This window comes from Coloeus monedula (assembly GCF_965178545.1).
Source record: "Coloeus monedula genome assembly, chromosome: 7".
Taxonomy (NCBI): domain Eukaryota; kingdom Metazoa; phylum Chordata; class Aves; order Passeriformes; family Corvidae; genus Coloeus; species Coloeus monedula.
Window position 1 is genome coordinate 26,236,168 of NC_138787.1, and position 22,627 is coordinate 26,258,794.

Sequence of the window (22,627 nt, forward strand, 5' to 3'; positions counted from 1 at the left end):
TGCTTAAGAAATTAGAGAGTTTTATTATCTTGAATTAAAAAAAAAACTACTTTTTTTTTGCTGTGTTAGTCTGTATTACAACAAATCTTCTCTGTTTAGAGAGATGTGTTTAGTTTTTTGCTGTTAAGCTCCATAATGGCATCTTATAGAAAGATTATTTTAATTCATCCTTCATTATTGGTTTTTTTTTTTTTTCAATTGGTCAATTTTGAAGATATTGTGATAGACTGTGTTTGTTCATAAATGTGGCCCTTATGTTTCTGCTTTTCTGGATAACATATATTGAATATTAAAAGTTAGTACCTGGTGTCTTCCAGAGGCATTTGCTTTCAGGGAAGTTAGGATATCTGTGTTATGTTCTTGAATTATGATGAAAAATAACACTTGAAGTTTTCTAGTTTATATAATCAGTAGGTATTGACGACTCTTGATCTGTGCTGTGAATTTCATGTGTATTTATAGATATGAACTATATGTATGTAGTTCTGAACACAGAACTTTGAACAGCAGTTACAGGGACCTGTAGAAAAAGAATTGGTTCTTAATAATCTGGAGTTGTGGGTAGCCCATGTAGTAGAGTGTTACTGTTAATTAAGCTACTAATCTAATCATCATTTGGGGGTGTAGGTAGAGATTAAAATCAGATGAAGTCTAGAAGAGTATTTAGCTCAGGCTTTGTGTATTCAGAAATTATAGATGTTACTCAGGCTGGTGAGGCTTTGGGGGCAATATCTGTTTTCTCCACCCATCATATGTGTGTTTATGCAAGCTTATTTGTAGTTTATATGCGTGTTTGCTATGTAGAATTTTAGAAAAACTGCCTATAAACAATGAAAAGTTGACTGTTTTACATGGCTTTGACAACTTTAGTAATTGTGGGCTTTTTGGTTTTGCATTTCAGGAAATAAAATAATGCTAATGAAGCAACCAATTCCCTGAAGTTTGAGTTTTCAGACTCACTGCCATAATGGGTAAGTCTTCTGTACAAAAATTTACTACTGTTCCTACGAAACATGTGCTTTGGCTGTTTAACACAGTGTAGCAACTACATGAAAGGCAGTGTTCAGCAGCTTTGCTAGTATTGAAAATTCTCCTTTTGGTTTTTGGGTTTGGGTTGGATTTTTTTGTTTGGTTAATTTTTTGAGGGGTTTCGTTTGTTTGTTTTCCTTCTTTGCAACATAGTACTTTTCCCTCATTATGTGATAACTTACAGATTCAAGTTTAGGAAATTGAGGTTCATGGTATTAGGGTACTGAGCAATACTTACTGTGCTCTGAGTGGTAATGGCTGTTAGAAAGAACCAAACTCAAAACACAAAGTCTGCGTATAAGAATTTTATCTTATTGCCTTGTGTCATTACAGTGCAAAGCTACTTCTGTGTAGAGGGCCTGTGTTGTTCTAGTTATGTAGCACATTTGTTTTACTTTAAATTGTATGTCAGTTTTTCAGGTTGTTTGTTTTTAGTGAGTTGACCATGTTACTGTAATCATTTATCTGCTCCCTCCAAAAAATCCCAGCAAACCAACCAACTACACCACACACATTTTTGTATTGCTTTTGTTTATCTTTTAATGTTATGCTTATTTTTTCTAACTTTATGCTTAACAATCAAGTTGCTCAATCTAGGAATACAGCACTCTTCAGATTTCTGATATTATCCAATGTTTCGTGTGAGAGAAATGATTGTTGAGTCATAGTGGATATTTAGTAACTGTAGATGCTTTGCCACAGTACTTTGGTTTCTTTTGTATAAAATATGCAATCTAGTGACCACTGGGAACTCCAACCAACTGCTAAAGCATTATTTTACTTTTTGCATTGCTGAACACTAGAATAGGCCATAACACAATAAAATAGTTCAACTGTTTTAACTCTGGCAAATTTTGAAGTGTGTTTTAGTGTGAGAAATGAGTAACTGAGCTGCAAGACCACCTTCAGTTCTGCCATTAAATATTGCTGGTAAAACTTGCTTTTATAGATTTGCACATCTTAGTAGAGTTACGAATAATGACAGCAGGAGTGATTATCAAAGTTACTAATTTTCAGACCAGCTTTCTGATCCGTAAGGAATTTGTTAAATTAGAACTCTTAAAACCCACAATTTCCTTATATGATAAATATATTTGGTTATATTTTAATCGAATGTGTAGGAATTCTCATTGTTGCTGCATACATGGGATGCTTGCTTGCTGCTTTCAATGCTGAGCTTTTCTCCGGTCCATGTTTGAGAAATATGGTTCTTTGTAAATCACAGCATTTAGCAATGAATTCTTCAACAAACATATCCATTGTGAAGGAGCATGAAGGCACACAGTCAACACCTCTGGAGATAAATTTCGTTATCCAGTGTTCTTGATACATACTGAGTGCAGTACTATTGCTGTGGCAAGAAATTAATACAAAATAATAGAAATAAATTTCTCTTAGTGTTGTACAGGCTTTTGAGTTCTTAAGTGCTTTCCTGGCTAAAGGAGCATTGCAGTTCTATGGCAAATCTTGTCTAACAGGACATCAGGACATCACAGCTGCAGCAGATGGTCAGATTTAGGATTTTTTGTAAACTTGAAGCCTAAGTTATGTAGCATTCCTGCCCCTAAATTGTCCCCTGGGTTCAGTGCTTCTGATTCTCCGTGTGAATTCTTCCTTTAAGCCCTAAAGCTGTCTGTATTTTCAGTCCTGGTAAAGTTATGTGGTATTTTGGTTTTGGTTTGTGGATTGGTATTTTGTTGCAGTGGGGTTTTTGTTTTGGATTTTTATAATGCTCCATGGGCTATCAGCAGATGCTCAGGCAGTTGAGGTGTTCATGTGGGAGTTTGTGTATGCTTCCTGTGGGCATGATCATACCTGTTCAGGACAGAGGAGAAATAGTTCAAAGGAACTTGCTTTTTATTCTTTGTTTTATGGAAGGGAGCAGGAAGTATTATTTCTAGTAAAAATCAATGGATATTATTTGAATTGAAGTAGACAAGGCTTTCCCCTGCATCCCCTTTCTCTTATTAATACAGCCTGTAGCCGTATAAAGTTTAGTCTTTGTTATGACTTCAGTTTTTTTATACCTGTTACTGAATTTACGGTTACTGATTAAGCTGTTTATTTCCTTAAGCACTCTTAATGATAAATAAAAATGTTTGCAATGTGGCAACAATTTTTTTTAAATTTGGCAATTATGTATTGAAGTGTAATGCAGACTCTTAGGTTTTAGACCTTTAGACTAATGCCTGTCTAATTGTGAAATTAGACAGTAATGCCCTTCAAAAGTAACAGTCTTTTACACTTGTCTGGTCTTTTTCCCCGAGCAGATGAGCAGCAAGCTTTGAATTCAATCATGCAGGATTTGGCTGTGCTTCATAAGGCCAGTCGTCCTGTATTGCCCCAGCAAGAAACAGGAAAACCAAAGTCATCTTCGCCTAAGAAACAGGTAATCTTCAATATCCTCACTAATGTACTAAACGTGGGATGTCCTGCTGTGACTTCTGTAATTATTTTTCTTGCCAGACCAGTGAGCATACCAGAATGAGCTATTAGTCTCCCACATGTGCTGCCATTTTCTTTGTTCATGTTCTTCTATTAGCAGCACAATGAAATGGTGGCATTTCAGAGCAGGTCATAGTGTATGCTTAAATAAATAAATTGAAGATTATAGAGGTATTTTCACTATATGTAAAGTGATTTTATAGCTGTTGCTATTATTATATTGGAATGATTCTATTTTAAAATACTGAGGAATAAATTTATGGGTTTAATAGATTACCCAGTTGTCACCTATATCATACCAAAGAATGTCAGGACAGAAGCAGAAATATGCTTAAACTCTTTTACTGCATCTTTGGCCTCAATTTCTTGTTCATGTGCTGGAAATGAGAGTTCTTTCCAGCTGTGTTTTTTTTCTGTACATACTGAACACAAATGGAAAACTAGTAAATACTTAATTGATAGGTTTGAACTACTATGTAGATAGAGTAGGAGAGGATGTAGACTTCTACCCAAATTGAGTTAATTGTATGTTCATTTGATTGGATCCATAGTTTACAGTTCAATAAACTTCAGTTCGTGCTTACTTTAACCTTTTAAAAATCAAACTATTCAGATATATTTGCCTCTTAAACTGGCAAAACCAGATGGCTATAAATTTTTCATTCTGTGCTTTGAAAGTTTTGAGAGTTCAGTGTATAACACAGTGGAGCTTTGCTACTGTTGTGGAACTCACATCTGAGCTGTGCCTTTAGGCATAGTGGTAACATGCATGTATGATCCAAAATGAATTGAGTATAATGCATGTTTAGGAAGTTAGAAGACATGTTTATCACTGTTTCAATTTGTGGATTTTGGAAGTAATCATTTGTAAATCAGTTCTTTTGGAAGATGAAACATTATTACTTGGATAAACTTTGTGGCTGAAGGCATTATTGTTTTTCCTGCAATAGTTGCTAATACAATTTGATTCTTAAAATGATGATTTTGCAAAGCAATTTTATTTCCATGTAGCTGCAAATATATACAGATATGGTTATTGGGAAATGTATTGCATATGTGGGTTTCTATGGTAATGCTTATGAAACAAGATATGTTTCTTAGGCCTGGAGTGCTCAGCTGCAAAGTATACGTAAAAACATTTTATTGGTAGCTAGAGCTATCTGCCTGTTCAGGATAGAGAATTCTTTGATAACCAGTTCCACATTAAATTTAAAGTCATAAATCTGTTATATTAACATATATTGATAGAAAATAATGTGTTTATTTACAGAAGCATTCATTGTACTTCAGAATAAGTTTTTGTATTTTTAACACTTTCTGGTTTAACTCTTTAAGCCTCTATCACGTACCTCAGCAGAAGTAGCTTGTTAAAATACTTGATATGTTGGAAAGGACATAAAATTAATAGGGAATTTAGTTCTAGTGTAAGACTATTGAATGGGAGTTCATGGGCTTCATCAAAAGAGGTGATAACAAACTAATAGTGGTTCCTTTATCTCTTTTCTTACAGAACGATGTTAGAGTCAAATTTGAACATCGAGGTGAAAAGAGGTAAGGAAACAGTCTTGTCTCTTAATTATTTACAGAGTTTTGTTGTGCTCTTGTCATAAAATTTCAAATTGACAGTTTGAAGTGTTTCAGTTCTCTAAGTTTTTTTTGTTTGAGCTTAAATTTAATTTTGATATGAACACAATTTAAAGAGAATTAACTGTTTAAAATGTGGGTTCTAAGTATGCATAAATACCTAAATATTATACTGTAACTATGTCGGATGTAATATCCTTCATTTGCTTACCCTTCAGATAGATGTTTGTAGTCCTGAACAATTACTTAGATCTCTAGAATAGATCTCAAGTTTGAACAGACCAGAAAATAAATTTTTGTCCTTCACCGTGTGTGTAATAATTGCATGATAATTTATTGTTACTGTAATACCCAGAGGGAGAGCTTGGATTGTACTTCAGGGGTGCCAGTCTGACAACTGTAAGGGGAAAATTTATTAGACTCAGATTGTTTTCATTTAGTCAGTTAAAATTTATTTGTATTTTGTTTATGAGAGGTGGATGATGCACCTGCTTAAAGTATATAAACATCTGTCTCTATATAATCTCCTCTCTGGTGAGTGCTCAAAAGCTTTTACAGAATTTGGTGTATAATTCCACGAAGAACTGGTTTGTTGACAATTTGTTTTGCCTGTCTCTCTCTGAAAGTACAAAATTTCATTCTACCTACAGAGAAATTATTATAGAATAACGTCTTTGAAAATACTTACAGAAAAAGGAAATAATATCCTGGGCATGCTATTCTTAATAGAAATAATAAATTCCTTAAATAAAATAGGCTTCAAATAAAACCTTTAATAGTTCTGGGCAGCCCTTAGTGTGACAGGCAGTAGTTGAGTGTGTATCCATGCTGATTATAGGATGTGCTCTCCGTTCACATGGAGCAGTGAAAGAGCAGTGTTCCCTAGGTATCAACATTCTTCAGCTTCTTCCTATCACTCCTCCGAACATCAGTAATGGCTGAGTGCTCTAAGTAATTTGGAGGGAATAAGTCTTTTTGAAGGCTTTGAAAATTGAGGTCTCTTCTACCTAACAATTTCTTGTGAAATAAGAGGAAGCATGAATTTAAAACAGAGAAATGTTTACTTGCTGCCAGTCTGCATAGACAGTACTTTTGCAGTTCATCATATTTCACTTTCACAGTGGAGTAAGTTAATCAATTCATTATTAATACAAGCATAAAGTAAGTGTGTGAAAAAATACCTTTCCCAAGTTTTTAAGCTCATGAGCCTAGCTCTGTTATGAGCTGTCCCAAGTGACTTTAGCCTGCTTGCCCAGGGGTACGGGGCAGCCTAGGCTCATTGCTCAGCATGTGTTGTAATACTTCTGTTTGCCTGAGCATGTAGCTCTGAAGATCAAGTAAAGAAATGATGCAAGAAAAAAAAGTTACGCAATGGCTTAACTAGTTTTTAAAATGGGAAGTGGAAAAGAGAAGTGATTCTAGACTTGCTTTTAGTGGTGAATGTGGCACTTTGTTCCAAGGAGTGTGATGGGTAGAATTGCAGGCTTGCTGCCCAGATTGTTAACTACAGTGAGAATTGGTGTTGGTTGGTTTTTTGGGGGCTTTGTTTGTTATTTGCTTGTTTAGGGTATTTTTAAAAAGATTTTTTAACAAATATTTTTAATTGGAAGTGGTCTGGCTTCTAGCCTCATTTCAGTGAGAAAAGTTGTCCCCCAAACCAAACTGATCTACACATGAAAAAGACAGGTCCCCTTTGCTAACTTTTCTACTTCACAGAATTTGAGTGCTCTTTCTTTTTGAATGTGAATTCAATGTACCTTAATAGCTTAGTCACTATTTAAAGCTCTTTTTTGTTTAATGCTCTAGTATCTCAAAAAAGACAATGGTTTTCTATAGGAAAAAGGTTAGTTATAGGCAGTTTGGGCTAATCGGTTTGATGGGACATTGAGTTAATAGAAAATCTAAGTTGTTGACCTACAACTGCACCATTCTTTCAGGAGCACACTTGAAGCACAGTTAGTGATGGACTGGGCAGTTTGAGTGTGTAGTTCATTATGGTAAAGATGGTGACATTTAGTTACCTTCCTCAGGTAAGATAGTCTTTTGGATTTCCAAAAAATGGGGACTACAGGAGTAATTCCTTTCTGATGCTTATGCTTGTCAGCCTGTGGTACTCTGTATTAGTTTTCTCAAGTGGAAAAATGTAGAAATTTCTAAGAATTCCCCTCTGAAACTGAGTCTTGCAAAACCTTAAGCATGCCATATGGAAGCAAGTAAAATAGTCATAATGAAATCTAATTCTGTGTCTGATTATCCCTTTTAGCTTTTTCACTGCTTTTCTTTCTTTTTTGAAAGTCTCAGAATATGGAGCACAGGGAATAAAGTATAGCCTCTTACAGTCTTTTTAGTAATAAATTTAGTTCTGAGATAGTTCTTAAGTAATGAGTTGCCAGATTTTCATAAGTAGTGGACAGAAATTCTTTATAACTTAAATTGTGTTTCAGGATCCTGCAATTACCGAGGCCTGTTAAACTTGAAGATCTTGCAGCTAAAGCTAAAGTTGCTTTTGGACAGACTATGGATTTACATTACAGCAATAATGAGGTAATATTCTGTGTCCTCTAAATTCTTGCCTTGGACATTCATCATTTTAAGGCTGAAATTTGCTCTTGTAAGTAGTGGGAACCACTTCTGTGACAAAACTTACTCCTGTGAAAAAACCCCAGATTTCTAGTATGTGTGTGTGTTTTTTCTCAAAGTCTTGTCCAAAGTTGGATAGGCAGGAAATGCATGAAATGTTTAATGAGTAGTGTTATATCATAATGAAGTCTCCGACTTGTTTAGGAATGGGTAAATTGTCTTCCTGATCTGCCACAGCTCTGTTGTGTGTCTTTGGAAAAGTCTTCACCTCCTTGAGCTTTGTCATGTTTGTCAATTTGAAATAGCATTTATCCTTTCTTGTAAATCCTTTTCTTCAAGGATTAATCTTGCTAGGTAGCTGCTAGAATGCTGCATTTAGTTAATGTGTAGATTGGACAACTAGGCTTAACTGTTGCTCCTCTTAAAGTGGCTGGTTCCCAAAGATTTCTTGGTAACAGGGCCAGCCCTGTCCAGCACTTATGCCTGATTAGTATTACTTCTGGCTTTCCTTTAGAAGTAGGCATGGAATTATTAATAGCAACCGTATTTACAGATGCAGGATCCATTCTTAGGGGTTACATCTGTCTTTTGTCTTGAGTCAGCAAAGTGCATGAAGGATTATTCATGTGCTTGGTTATGCACAATGCAACTGCTGTATGTATTCTGCATCTTTGCAGAAGAAAATGCCAGTGATTGCTGTTTGTTGGTTACTCACTGCATTACCAGGCACTTCTGTGAAACTGATCCTCAAAACGAAGAATTCCAACAGAAGGCTTTTGGAGATTAGGATGGCCAGAAGAAATGGCACTTCATAATGTTTTAGCCTCAGCTCCTTCCACTGGTAGATTTTTAGGCATTTGAGTAGGTTTTCTGCTTCTTAACTTCTGCACTAGCTGGCAAATCATCCCATCACCTTTGAGAAATGGGATGGTAAAAATGTATCACTGGCATTAAAAGTGCAATTTAACAAATAAGCACACTCTTCGTTTTATCAAGATCTTCTTCCTCACTCCTATCTCTTTTTGTATAAAAGTCCTGTATTTTGACTGGTGTTGGCATTGAAGCATCGTTGACTGAGGCTGTTTACAAGTAGAATAGGTTTTAAAATCTGTATTCTGTTGTTCCTTTGTTGCAAGCAGAAGCTATAATTTACACTCCTGAAACACAAGTCCAGTTTAAATTGTAACAGAATTCAGATCTCAGCTGCACATTAATGGCATAGTTTTCCGTTCTAAAGATACGTGTATGCCAAATTAATTATAATTAATTAGATCCAAGTAAGATTCTAGTGAGGACTATAGTTGTTGCACGTGGATCCTTAACAAATTCTGGTTTTCAATGGAGAAATTCTGTTAGTGATGCAATTTTAAACAAATATAGTTGTAATAGTTGGGATACAAAAATGTGCTTTATGCTCTATAAAATAGGACTTTTATTTATCTTACAGACTTGTGTTAATTTAGGCATTGACCGAATCATACCCATTTTGCTGAAACTTTCGGATATTAAGTTCTATATATGCAAAATGGTTGCTTCTTGTGAGGACTTGTTCCACCATGCTGTCCTTAGTAAAGGCATCTGAAGGAAGTGTTGAGATTGAACTACAGACTTTTAATACTTACTTAAGGGGATCATTTAATGAAGTTTATTTTCAAGTTGTTTGGTATGAAAGAAGAGATTCTGTTTGTTTACTCTGCACTTGACTTCCTCATTTCTTTCTCGTGTCCTGTTTAAGACTTTTTTCCCCCTCCCCCTCTTGTTGTAGCTTGTAATTCCATTAACCACACAGGATGACCTGGACAAAGCTGTTGAACTACTTGACCGTAGTGTACATATGAAAAGTCTCAAGATACTGCTTGTAATACATGGAAATACACAGGTATGAGTTGACATGCTAAATATCTTTTTCCTCAGTTTTCAAAACAAAGTACAATTTGTATCTTTTCTTAAAGATGGCATTTTTCCAATTGAATGTAATACTGATTGCTTCTTCATTTCACTTTAAGCATCTATTAGCATTTTGTACTGACTCAGTTTTAACTCTTTCCTAGATCCTGTTCCTGTCTTTTTGTTTGCCTTCCCTGCAGTGGTAGAAAAGTGTGCCTTAGTAGAATGATTTTTAAAAAAGCATATAGAATTTAAGTAATGGTAGTTACTTGAAACTGTTCTTTAAGTCATAGGTTGGTGACACTTCTTTGTGGGAAGTTCAGTGTTTGTTGTAGCAAAGACTAGTGGTCTATAGACTAAATGCTGAGGTACTTTGGCATTATCTAACAAATCATGGCATTGATATTCATAGGATTTGTACACTGGTGCATATTGAAAATAAATTTTAAAGAGTACGAATGAATTACTAAAATAGATGAATTGTGACGTAAATCAGCAAGCTGCTTTTTTGACTGCTTGAAAAACAGAATGTACCGCACAAAGTATATAAAATTTACAAAGTACTTTCATTGTCCAGAAGGTTAAGTGGTAACTGCAGGTTGTAATACTTTTGCCTTTTCAGTCAACCAGCGTAAATAACGTGGAACCCTTGCCCTCACTGGAAGATTTAGATAATACGGTGTTTGGTGTGACAGACAGAAAAAGGCGACTGTCTGTAATAGGTAAGCTGCACATTTCCATAGCTTTAATTGTAAAAACATCTTTTATAGCATTCTCTTCAAGAGAATTTTGCTCTCAACACAGAATGTCTCTTCTACTCATTAATGACTCTAGTACAGAACACAAAAGTGTTTTAAATATATATAATACAGAAATTTATCAGAAAAACCCCACAAGTAAATAAGAGTATTCAGAGTTATTTCAGGGTATTTTCAGATACAGGAATGAGCTACTGAAAAATCTGCTTATATGGCAGTGTGTTTCCTTGCTCAGTTTAGGACCTCCATATTTTTTCATGTGTGAGCATTTGTTTAAGATACTGATTTTGGGATTGATAGAACCTTTTTGCTTATTCATGTTTTAAAGTTGGTGTGATGTTAACTTCCAAATCTAATTATGAAACTAGAGAGCTTAATGAATAATTTTCCGGGCAATTTAACTTACTATGCATTTATTATGAATGTATGTATTTATGTTCTTACAGACTTAATATTCGACAAAGAAAAACTGAAATTCTCAAGAGCTGGAAAGGATTAGTTGACATGGGTGGAAGGGTTTCAATTTTGATTTTGTTCAAAAGAAGGAATTTAGCCAGCTAGATGTGTGGGCAAATTATATTTCTGTTCCTGTATAATGAAAATTCTCATTAATGTCATTGAGGCAACTCTGCCCCAAAGTTCGTAATTTCTCAATTGCAGATTTTAAATGCTATACTTAAGTCTTGTATTGCACAGGCATTTGGGGAATTCCTAAAGCCATAAAGGATCTAGGTAGGCTCAGTGCCTGTGAAGCATTTGAATAAAGCCCTTGAATTCTGGGTTAATGGAGAGACTCTGACTGGCCCTTTTCTTTCAAAAGGTTCTAATACTCGTGATAGGAGTTCACCGCCCCCAGGATACATTCCAGATGAGCTGCATCAGGTGGCTCGAAATGGGTCCTTCACCAGTATCAACAGTGAGGGTGAATTCATTCCAGAAAGCATGGATCAGGTACATCTGTGATTATTGAAATTAAAGTTTTTGTTGATTTATGAAATACTGCTGTTCAAGAAGGATATGGAATTATTAGAAAGAACAGCAAAAAAATTTGTGATAACTCCTGAAAACTTGATTGATGACATAAGGTTGAAGTAATTGTGCTGTTTAGTCTTGTAGAACCTGGTTGGGTTTTTTTATGTCTCTTCAATTTTTTAAATATATTGTTACAAGGAGAAAGACAATATTCTTAACTGCCACAATAGTGGAGTGAGATAGTGCTAGATAGGAATAACTGCAGAGATGTCTACATTAGAAAGCAAAAGCCCCTTTATTTTAATGAGAATGATATGTAAGCTAGACCAGCTTTACAGCTTTTCCAGGTAATTAAAAGGAGATACAAGAAAGAGTTTGGATCTGTCAGAATTATTTGGACTCAGTTGATATTTCAGAGTTGGACTCAATGATCCTTGTGGGTTCCTTCCAACTCAGAATATTCTGTAATTCTGTGTGAGAAAAAAAATCCTGCTCTCTGAATGTAAAAATTGCCCTTCAAAACAGCAGGAAAAGAAGCAGGAATGTAACTGCTCACAGAATTGGTAATGGAGAAAGAGATGTTTCAAGGAGGAAGGAAAAATAATGCTGCATACCGAAATCTCTTCAAGTTGTTGTTGACATTGGCAGTGTATTTACAAATGGCAAGAGGCAACAGTTTTTATGAGCTGACTAAATGAGAGACAGATGATAAAATAAAAATAAAGGCAAAGGGACAGTGCAATTTGTTGCACAATTTTAATGGCTGAGCTGGGAATAGAGGCTGAATCTCCTACTTTCCAGACCAGGGCTATTCATTATCATAGCCATGTGGTCAAATCCAGCCCAGGTTTGGATTCATTCCAGTGAAATAATTACTTTTGGCCTGGGCAAAGTAATTTCTGGTCACTGACTGGTCAGACAGACAGATGATCCCTGAAGCCTGGGATGTCCATTCACTCCTAAGTATTCCAGAAATGTATGTATATAACCTGTCGTGTATGCATAGCTGTGTGAGCTGTCAGCAGGTTTAAATTAATGAATTTTACTTTCATAGGAAGCCAGGTTAGTTCAACCTAAGCAGCCTCAAGGGCCAATTTGAAGGGATGAGAACTCACAAATTCTGTTTGCTCCCTTCCCCCTACATTGCCACATCACCTTGGCAAGTGTTGGCCACGCTGCCTTCATCTGTCACAGCCTGCCCAACAAAGACAAGAAGGGAATTTGGGAGTGGAGGGTTTTGCTCTGCTCTGCTGTTGATCAGCCTGAGCACAGCTATTTGCACTCTGACAGCAGACCCCACACTTTCTATAAGAGATGGTGGGGGCTTGGGTAAAACCCATGGGCTGCCAGTTGGACCATAGTACATTGGGTTAGAGAGGTAATCAGTGTGGCTTCAGATTGGCTTTCTTCCCTTTCTTGCCTTGTTTAGACACACTGTTCAGCATGAGACAAGAGTTATAAAAATGCTGAGCCTGTGATAAATGTTGTTCTCCCCAATACAGAGTTTGTGAAAGTGTTTGAGTTTGCAGAGTGCAAACTCACTTTTGGGACACAATTTCTTTAATAAGTCCTTGATTGGTGTATGGCAAAGTATGTGCCAAGGACCTTTAAGAGGCAGCACAGACCATAAAAATTGGAGGCATAACTGCTTAATTTACAGCAAAAGACTGGTGTCCAATTCATAGAAAATAATAGATGTTATATAATATACCAAAACATTAATTTTAGGAAGGCAACAGATAAGCTTCCCACTCTGTTTTTACCAGTCGTTATCTGATTTGGATTTGTTTCTTATTAGCTGTTTAATAACAAAACTCTTTGGCTATTTAGAAAAAAAATTGAAAAAAAACCCTTGAACTTGTTGGTCTTCCTTTGTTTTTTATTTATTAGATGCTGGATCCATTGTCTTTGAGCAGTCCTGAAAACTCTGGCTCGGGAAGCTGCCCCTCACTTGACAGCCCGTTAGATGGGTAAAAATTATTTATATTCATTATTTCATTATTTATCTTTATTAGATTGCATAATGTCTCAGCTGTAAAATACAACTTCTCTCCAGTGACAGTACTTCTTCCAGAAATTCCTTTGTAAGTTATAGCATGTTTATAAAAGCTTATTGAAACTTAATTGCTTACTAATACATGGAAAATACTGTAGCTTTCTTTTTTTAAAAAAAGAATTGGTATTTAAACTGCAAAAATTTAGACTGAAGGTCCGGCAAGAAGTATACTGAAGGTTTTTACTACATGTTGCTAGGTCTTACATATGTGTGGTGTATATTCCCTGGCAGAGAGCCACTCCATTAAATTTACAGTTCTTAGGCACTGCCATATTAAGTAGGCTTTCCTTTGCTAAAGCAGGGGGTACCCAATTCCAGAAGGAGGGTAGAATCATTTAAAGGCTTCAACAGGCAATGACGTCCTGTCCTTTGCAATTACTCTCCGTTCCTCTCCCCTTGTTCCTATTGCAATCTTTCAACTTATTTTTCTTTGTTAAAGCCCACCAGTCAGCAAGAGGCAGTGTGTGTTGTGGGGGGGTCTTTCTGGATTGACCTCTGAGGAGACTCCTGTGTTTTGAGGGGGTCACTGTCAAGCCAAGCAGAACATATTCGTGTTTGATTTATGGTAGTCAGGCAAATAACCTTGGGTTTAATGTGCAGATTTCCTCTTTGTTTATTTCAAACTGCGAAACAACACTGCTAATTAAATATTTATTTAATTTGTGGAAAGGTAAAAAGTTGGAGGTCACTGCCTGTGGCAATTAATCAGAGCTGTATTATTCAGTACTACCATTTCATTTGAGAAGATGTGGTTTGAGGACACAAATACGTTTGGTCTAACAAATACAGTTTTGAGTTAAATAGTTAGTGTGCATTTCACAAGCAAGAAGACAATAGACATGAAAAGTATTTTGTGGTTGTAGTGTGATAGTTTATACATGCAGTGTTTAATGTAGCTCCACAGAAAAGAAATTTTACCCAATTGCCAAATTGAGGTTTTTTGTGGGGTAGGGGTGAGTGGAAGAAGGGGAAAGAAAGCAAACTTAATGCAACTCATATTTCTTCTTCAGAACTTCTTTTGGTTGTTTTTATTTACTTAATTTGTCACCTCTACTTAGTTTGTTTTCCTTTTTTTTTTTTTTTTTTCCATTTAAATATTTCCTACAAAGATGTAGGTTTTGTGTCTCCATTTAGCTTCTGTTACCCGTTAGAGAAATTCTTACCAGAAAAAGGAGGACACTGTTTTGGTATGTTTATGGAAATAAACTGTAATCGATTACTCTGACTGGCAATCCCATCCATTCCTTTTGGTGGCTGGGACTTACATACCAACTGTAGGTAAGAAACAATGTGATCATGTAAGAACCAAGAAACTCTTCATCATTCTATAACTCAATAAAATCACTCTCTTAATCCTATGACTTTCATGGAGAGAAGAGGAAATATTTTTCCTCATTAAAAGGTTCTACATTTCTGTGGTTAAATTTCCTCAAGAGTTTTTGTAGGCTGTGTAACAGATTTTGCCAGTCTGTAAACCTTCGTGTTTTGCCATAAAGGTGTTAAACATTACAGTGTTCCTTTGTGGCCGTACTTGTGATAATTCATGTTTTTACTAATATCATTGCTCATTAACAGAGTCTGTTGCTTTCTTACTACATTAAGCTCAACAAGCAAGCTTTTCCATTGTTACTGATCTTCAGTTGTTATAGATAGACCTACTAGAATTGAGTTCTACGTTTGTAAACTGGTGCAGCAACCTGTATAGCAGTGGCTTTTCATCAGTAAGAGGACAGTAAGATTAAATGTTTTAAATAGTAGATTAACAGTATGTATTTAGATGCTGTATGTTTTTACACTTCCAGGGACAACTATCCCAAGTCTCGGATGCCAAGAGCACAGAGCTATCCAGATAATCATCAGGAATTCTCAGGTAGGCAAAAATCACTGGAGACACACTAGATTTCCAGAACTGCTCCTCTTGCAAATAATAAGGCTTAGAAGGGATGTTCACATTGAGAAGTATTGTATCACACAAACAATATGGTAGAAGAAAGCAAAGCAACACCAAATACACACAGTAAAAGGTACCATGGAAATAAAAGAAATTCCAAATGTTTTCTTCCAGGTTATCGTGTGTGACAGCACTCTTAGTGTGCATAGTGTAACTGCCTCTGTAAAAAGAACAAATGTTGCAGTGCATAGGGGCATGCAACACTTAGTTAAACTGGGCTGTAATATCCAGCTCTAAGTTGGTGTATAGCCATGGTTAATTGTTTTCATTTGGAGGTGGTGTGGTTTAACTCCAGTAGGCAGCTAAGCTCCACACAGCTGCTCGCTCACTCCCCCACATGAGACTGGGGAGAGAATCCAAGGGGAAAAGTAAGAAATCTCCTGAGTTAAAGGCAGTTTAATAGTACAGGAAAAGCTGCACACACAAAACAAAACAAAGAATTCATTCACCACTTCCCATTAGCAGGCAGGTGTTCAGCCATTTCCACTAAAGCAGGGCTTCATCACTCCCTGTGGGTTACCTTGGAGAGCAAAATGCCATCACTACAAATGTCCTCCCTTCCTCTGTCTTTCTCCCAGCTTTTGTTGCAGAGCACAACTTCAGGTAGTATGGGAGATCCCTTGGGTCAGTTGGGGCCAGCTGTCCCAGGTGTGTTCCTTCCCAACTTCTTGTGTCTCCCAGCCCACTCTACCAGCTGGCTGGGCAGTGTGTGAAGCAAAAAAAAGCCTTGATTCTGTGTAAATGTGCTTCAGCAATAACTAAAATATCCCTATGTTAGTAACAGCATTTTGGCCACAGATACAAACTGTAGCACCACATGACCCCTACGAAGGAAATTAACTCTATCTCAGCCAAAACCAGTACATGGAGCCTTTGTTTTCTTCTGTGTGAAATAAGGATCATATTGAAATGCTCATGGCTTCTGTAATTGAAAGCACTGCAGAGTGAAAGGATGGAGAACTGTGGGCTGTGCCTATAAATTAATCATCACCACTAATGTTTTTTTCATGCAATACCCTGGCTTGAATCCAAGTTGTTGTGCAGGGTTCAGGCTGCGAAGTGCAGAGGGTAACCTTGAAAGGGCTCTGAAGTGTCTTCTCACAGTGATGTCTCACTACAAAACTTTGCTGTTGAACAATGATTAGCTTCCAGAAAATCAAAAGGGTTTTGTTTCTTTGGTTTATTGCATACTTTGAGGCTTCTTTTTATTTTGATTTTGAAGCTTTATCCAGATAAATGTCTGAGGGTGAGGGTTTTTTTTTTAGAATTCTAGAGTGCTTAACAGATTGCACCACTTTTAAATGAAAACTATGTGTAAGAAGCATATAGGTGGCAGAGATAAGTACCAAAAGAGTTGAAAGTGTCAGAAATTAGTTTGCCTTTTGTATAATCCTAATCTAGTTTATTTGTGTTCATTACAGTTACTTTTCTAATAAGATCGTTTTACAATATCTTTTAACGGGGGCTTGTTGGGTTTTTTTCTCATGGGATATTCTGGTGTCCCAGTTAACAGTGGGATACACAGCAATCATTAATTCCATATTCAATATTTCTTCTCATGATCTGATGTGTAACAGAAGCAGAAAAAAAGTCCATCTGGCCCAGTCTTTCCTCCTGCCACAACCAGTACTTGGCTTCTATAGAAGGGTGTGTAATGTTCCTCTTTCAGAATATATTCCTAGTCACGTATTGCTCAAGGGTTCTGCAAATGCAAGATGTTCTTCTATGATTTGATGGATTTTTTCCTTCTACAAATTTTTCTTGTCCCTCAGCATCAACTGTAGGTTGCAACACAAAGTTGTGCAGTTTATTGTGTTTTATGAAGAAGTATGTGTTTTGTGATTTTTTTTAAGGCTTTTTTTGTTGTTATAGATTTTCAGTTGGATTTGTTTGGTTTGGTTTGGGTTTTTTATGGGCCTCTGTGTCTGCCTTTGACCTGTTGCTTTTCTAGTATATAGAGGCCTACATTCCTTATGGAGAAGCAATTTTGTATCTTTGATCATCTCTGTACTTTTAAATATTTTCCAGTTTTACTAAGTCCTTTGGTATGGTCTAGACCAAAACTTTGTTCAGTGTATCTTACAGGGTTTAATTTTCTTCTCAGATAATAAAGAGTTCAGTTGCTGCTTTTTTGGAAGTCTTTATCACAACCCTTTACTGAAGCCTACACTGAATTTCATCTGCAACTTTAATATCCAGTCACACAGACTCTTAAAGGCCTTCTCTAATTCTTCTGTTGGTTTTATTTTGCAGAGTGATTTTGTCACCTCACTGTTCCTTGTTCTATACTGAGAGTTCATGGATAATTAAACTGCATGAGTTTTAGCCCAGATTCCTGTGGAACTGTTGACTGTTTCCTCCCTTATGTACTTATCTTCTAGCCAGTTATTTATGCATGAGGGACTTTCTCCCTTACCTTATACTTTTCTCCTTCAATAACTTTTGAAAGAGGATCTATTGAATGTTTTTAGTAATTCAAGCTGTGTTGATTCATTCACCAGTTTTTCATATCTATACAACTTTAAATTATATTCTTTGGAATAGTTTCTCCTCTAGAAAGATTTTAAAACAGGAGTAATCAGGCATACTTCAGTCCTCCAACATTCTTTTAAGCGAGAGGTTACAAACCACTTGAGCTGTTGAATTCTTGATCCTTTGGGACTTTTGACTGACATCCTTTTAGTTCTTGTGAGTTGTGTGATTTTGTTCTATAATCTCTTTTTGCTCTGATGCTTCAACCCTTCATATCCTCTGATACGTTCCCCCATTTTAAGTTTGTATTACCAGAATGAATAATTTGACAGGCTTTTGTCACATTTTAAATTTTGAAATGAATCCTTTTATTTTCTAGTAGAGTATGATATCCCAATATTTGAGAAATTTGGAAAGGGGGGGACTTATCCCAGAAGATACCATATTTCATATCATCAACAAGACTACAATGATGGTAAGTATGAACACTGCAACAGTTTTATTAATCTGTTTTTCTTGTCTAAAAATGTGAATAAAATTTTAAGATCTTAATGAAATTAAAATATTGAAGACATTGAAAGCTTAAATTCTTTCCCCAAACTCACTTGCTAAGATTCTAATGATTGATAGAACCTCTGAGTAGTTTTATCTCTGGTAAAGTTATGGATTACAGAATTCCTGACTCATATGCACAACCGTGGAAATGTTTGCTATTTTTGGCCACACACAAGTCATCCAGTATAAGCTTTTGACCTTTGTGACCCTTTTCTATCTAAAGGAGGTATGTTACTTTGTCACTTCTTGTTTTGCTTTACGAAATCCCAAGTACGGTGGAGTTCCTGTTAACAGTTTCTTAGATTAAAAGAGTAAATAAAATTTAAGAGCAGTGATTTAAACTGAGAATTAACAATTAGCTGGTAAAATAAATTGTTGGATGTGAGGCAGCACCTGCTAATGTGTCTGCAAAACTGGTTTGGAAGTAATAACATCGATATAAATTTAACATGTGTTAAATTTCTAAGGGAAGTAGAGAGAAGCAGCTGAAGGATTTTCATACTTCAGGGTGTGTCAAGTGCTAGTTGAGAAGTATTACGAAGAAATTTCTCCCAAGACCAGATGGCTTCATTTGCAGTGTGGAATGAGTACAACAATAAATGGAATTATGTTACAGGAATCACAGAAATATCAAACTGAAGCTCTGCAATGCAGCTTCAGTCCTGTCCCTTGCTCTAAGGCAAGATTTAAAGAGGCGAAGGTCTGTCACACTGACTTTTTAAGTAAACTCTAAATTGACTTCAGCAGAAGACATAGTCACTCTCTTTATGTAACCAACTTCCAAGATAGCTTGTCTTATAACTTAGCTTTCTTTGTCTCCCAAGACATTTTTCCTGCAAATGAAAGTAGTAACTAGTTACTCCATTTTAATGCAGTGAAGAATTGGTCATTGCCCTTATATAACACGACAGCACACACATACCTGTTTTCTCTCCTTAGTTTTCTTCTCCTGCTTTAGCTGAGGCTTTTCTCATGGCTGCTTTTTGTATAACATAGGATATAAGCAGACCGTGGTATGTAGCAGTCACAGTAATATATTGCAGAATGACCCTACTTTCTTGTCACCATTCTGGCTGCTCTTCAGTCTGAGATTACATTTCCTATATCCTTTTCTACATGACTTTAGGCCAACCAATTGCTTTACACTTCGTAAGTTTTTACATTAGATTTCTCTTTAAGTATTTATATTGTAGTTCCTTACTGACTTTCATCTTACTGATTTTGGAATCATCTCCAACTTCCAGTACCTCTGTGAATTTTGATTTCTATCTTTAAATGGATTTTCACCCACACTTAATATGATGTCATCTGCAATATTTCAGTGTGTTAAATTCCATCATATGTACATCATGAGTTAAAACAGTGTATGGAAATGGACTAAAGATAAACTGTTGGGGATGTCCACTTCAGTTATCTTCCCCTTAGTGATGAGAAATCACTAATAGCTGCTCTGAATCTGTCTTGGGTATAATCTATGTAGTAAAGTGGTCTGCAATACTTCATGAGTTGGCTTGTGAGAATGTCCCATTGAAATGGAAAAATTGGATTAGTGACAAACCAATTTTGACTGGTTTATCACCTTTCTTATCTTCTCAATGGTGAATAAAACTGCTTAATAACTTGTTTGCATATCTTTCTTGGAATTTAAATTGTCCAGACTAGTATATAACTCTGAGTCTACTATTTCAAAGATTTTTTTAATCTGCTTTCTTCAGTCCTCTGAGAACTCCTCCTCCAGTGTAATACCTAAAGAATCAGAGACTCCTTCAGTTAATGCTGAGTTCTGTAGAATGAAACTTAATAAAGAGATGCTATCCTAAAAATAGTTGTGTTATCTAAATAGATGAACATAAATTGTTAGTCATTTGGTTGTAATTAATATGTTGAAGATCAGTGCTCTGTATTTTTTATTCTGATGCTGTAGCCACCTCTGAATTTTGCAATGCTCGTGTTTTGGTTTTTTAAGTACTTTTGTGGTCTTCCTGTTGATTCCACGTGTCATTCAGTTCTTAATAGCTTACAGAAGGAAGAGGCTACTTGGGCACCACATGATTGTAAATGTGTATCTTGTTCTCCTCAATATCAGAAATTTGGTATTTACACATTAATAGAGCAATAAAAGCAGAGGCAGGGCATTTTCTTTTCTCCTCTTACAGGTCTCCAGGTTTTTGAAGCATGTTGATCGTATTTCAGAACAGTTCCAGAATTTGGTTCCAATTTTCATCTCTTAAGTTTTTGATTCTGTCTAGTCCTTATATACATCTGTGATGAATGTTTGTTTTCTTCTAGGTGGAAAATTAAACCAGTAAATTTCATGATGATTGCATCCTATCCTCCGCTGTGGCAGATTCGAACGAGATGATGTAGAATTCATGAAGTATTTGCATGCACACTTTGCATTGCAGTATTTTTTTGTAGTGTAACGTTCATGTTCTATGTATATCATTGAAGGTCGTAAAACTTTTCCAAGAGCCAGAAGGACTCAGGGGAACAACTTCCGATCACCAGTTAGTTTCAGTCCCACTGACCACTCGCTGAGCACCAGCAGTGGGAGCAGCGTCTTTACACCAGAATACGAAGATAACCGGATGAGGAGGAGGGGCAGTGACATAGACAATCCTACCTTGTCAGTCATGGACATCAGCCCACCCAGCCGCTGTAAGTTCTGGCATTTTGTGAACCTTGCTGTAAAACTCTTACTTTTCAAGTATATCATGTCAAAACCTACCATGTCATCCAAATACATGCCATTAAATAACATGGTTTATCTCTTTAATAGGCAAAGGTCAAGACTATGCTCATCAGTATTTTAATTGCTTACCTTGCCAGCTTTCATGTAGACTTTCAGTTGGAATTTACATCTGTGATAACAAAACATTGTAAAAGTGATTTGTTAGACTCTTTAGGACCTGAGAAGGGTTTTGTAGGTTGCAGTTGCTATTTATTTTTGCAGATGTTTGTCATGTTTTCAGTTAAATTGTACATCTTTAGTGGTACTGCTTCATACTCGTGGTAGCATTTCAGGAGCAAATATACTTTGTGATGACTTCAGTAGCTCATACCTTGTAATTATGCCTTGATTTTTTAAAAAGAAAGTTGTTTAACGTGCTTTTTCTGTTTTTCAGATTAGCTATTGCTAGTTGTTTTAAGTATGTCTAGTTCTACCACAAATTATTTTGTGAATAAATTTAAGTAGCTCATACTTTGCATTTTACAGGAAGTTTTACTGATCTTTGTAATTTATATGGTGAGGTTTAGGACACACAGTCTCTGTTGTTGAAAAAGTAGTCTTTTAAAAAATTATTTTCTGTGTATTCCAGTTTTTCTCGATCAGCTGAATAACAAGCTCATTTGAAAACCAAAACATACTTATATTTTCAGCACCACGAGCTCCAACTAACTGGAGACTTGGTAAACTGCTGGGTCAAGGTGCATTTGGCAGAGTATATCTGTGTTACGATGCTGATACTGGAAGAGAACTGGCTGTTAAACAAGTTCAGTTTGATCCCGATAGTCCTGAAACCAGCAAGGTAAGTGATACGAAAGAGAGACCTTGGACAAGGCTTCTACTGAAGTGGGGTGTTCTTGACCAGACTCACATTCCTTTCCTTGAACAGGATGAACATGTTTTGAACATGTTTTAAACCATGTTATATTAGGAAATCATGTCCTTGTTAGGAATTCTGTTTTGTTAGTACTACAGATAATTAGTCTGCTTACCTGATTTTAATACTACATCACATTTTTTAATTTTCAGACATATCCTTATGCTGTAAAGATGCATAATTTGATTTGGTGCAGTCTCGGTCTTTAAAATTAAACAATCTGTTATGAAGTGTGCTCTGAAATACATAATTTTTATACTAACAGGAATTAGAAGAAGTTCCATTTATAAACAGAAAAGGCTGTACTAATTTAAGTGTTCCTGAAAACCAATTCCTGAAAACAAATTGGTTTTGCCTATGAAGATAGTTTGAGATTCTTAACATATTTTTTCATCTTTTTGGGGGTATTTCTGTGTTTTGGGGTTTGTTTTGTTTTGTTTCTTTTAAATGTTGTGCATCAAGATTAGCTGCTGTTACACACTATGTTTCTCTCAAAAGAGCACAAGTTTCCTTGTTAGTTCATTCTCTCTCTAAAATTGAACTTGTCCATCTTTAAATACTGGATGCTGAAGGAGATAAACTATTTAAAGGTAGCACCAATCGTCTATTTCTTCTTTTCCCAAACCATACTTGCTGCTTTTTACAGGATGGGAAGAGAATTATTGCTTTCCCTACATTGTGACTGCGTTCTGCACTGTGGGGAGCAAGGCCGGGGAAACAATGGGTGTAAGCA

General features: G+C 36.0%; 1 protein-coding gene across 2 annotated transcripts in view; it reads left to right on the forward strand.

Annotated features, from left to right (window-relative positions):
- MAP3K2 (mitogen-activated protein kinase kinase kinase 2) overlaps positions 1–22,627 on the forward strand; it is a 52,646-nt gene that overhangs the window by 18,539 nt on the left and 11,480 nt on the right. Inside the window, exons 2-13 of one of the 2 annotated variants that reach the window (XM_082285171.1) lie at positions 902–971; positions 3,300–3,418; positions 4,985–5,025; positions 7,503–7,602; positions 9,404–9,517; positions 10,148–10,247; positions 11,104–11,234; positions 13,146–13,225; positions 15,114–15,181; positions 18,114–18,209; positions 20,741–20,947; positions 21,671–21,819. In XM_082285171.1, coding sequence (XP_082141297.1) covers positions 968–971; positions 3,300–3,418; positions 4,985–5,025; positions 7,503–7,602; positions 9,404–9,517; positions 10,148–10,247; positions 11,104–11,234; positions 13,146–13,225; positions 15,114–15,181; positions 18,114–18,209; positions 20,741–20,947; positions 21,671–21,819 — 1,209 coding nt within the window. In that variant the 5' untranslated portion in view covers positions 902–967. The remainder of the gene's footprint in view (positions 1–901; positions 972–3,299; positions 3,419–4,984; positions 5,026–7,502; positions 7,603–9,403; positions 9,518–10,147; positions 10,248–11,103; positions 11,235–13,145; positions 13,226–15,113; positions 15,182–18,113; positions 18,210–20,740; positions 20,948–21,670; positions 21,820–22,627) is intronic. The other variant, XM_082285172.1, reaches the window with a different exon arrangement.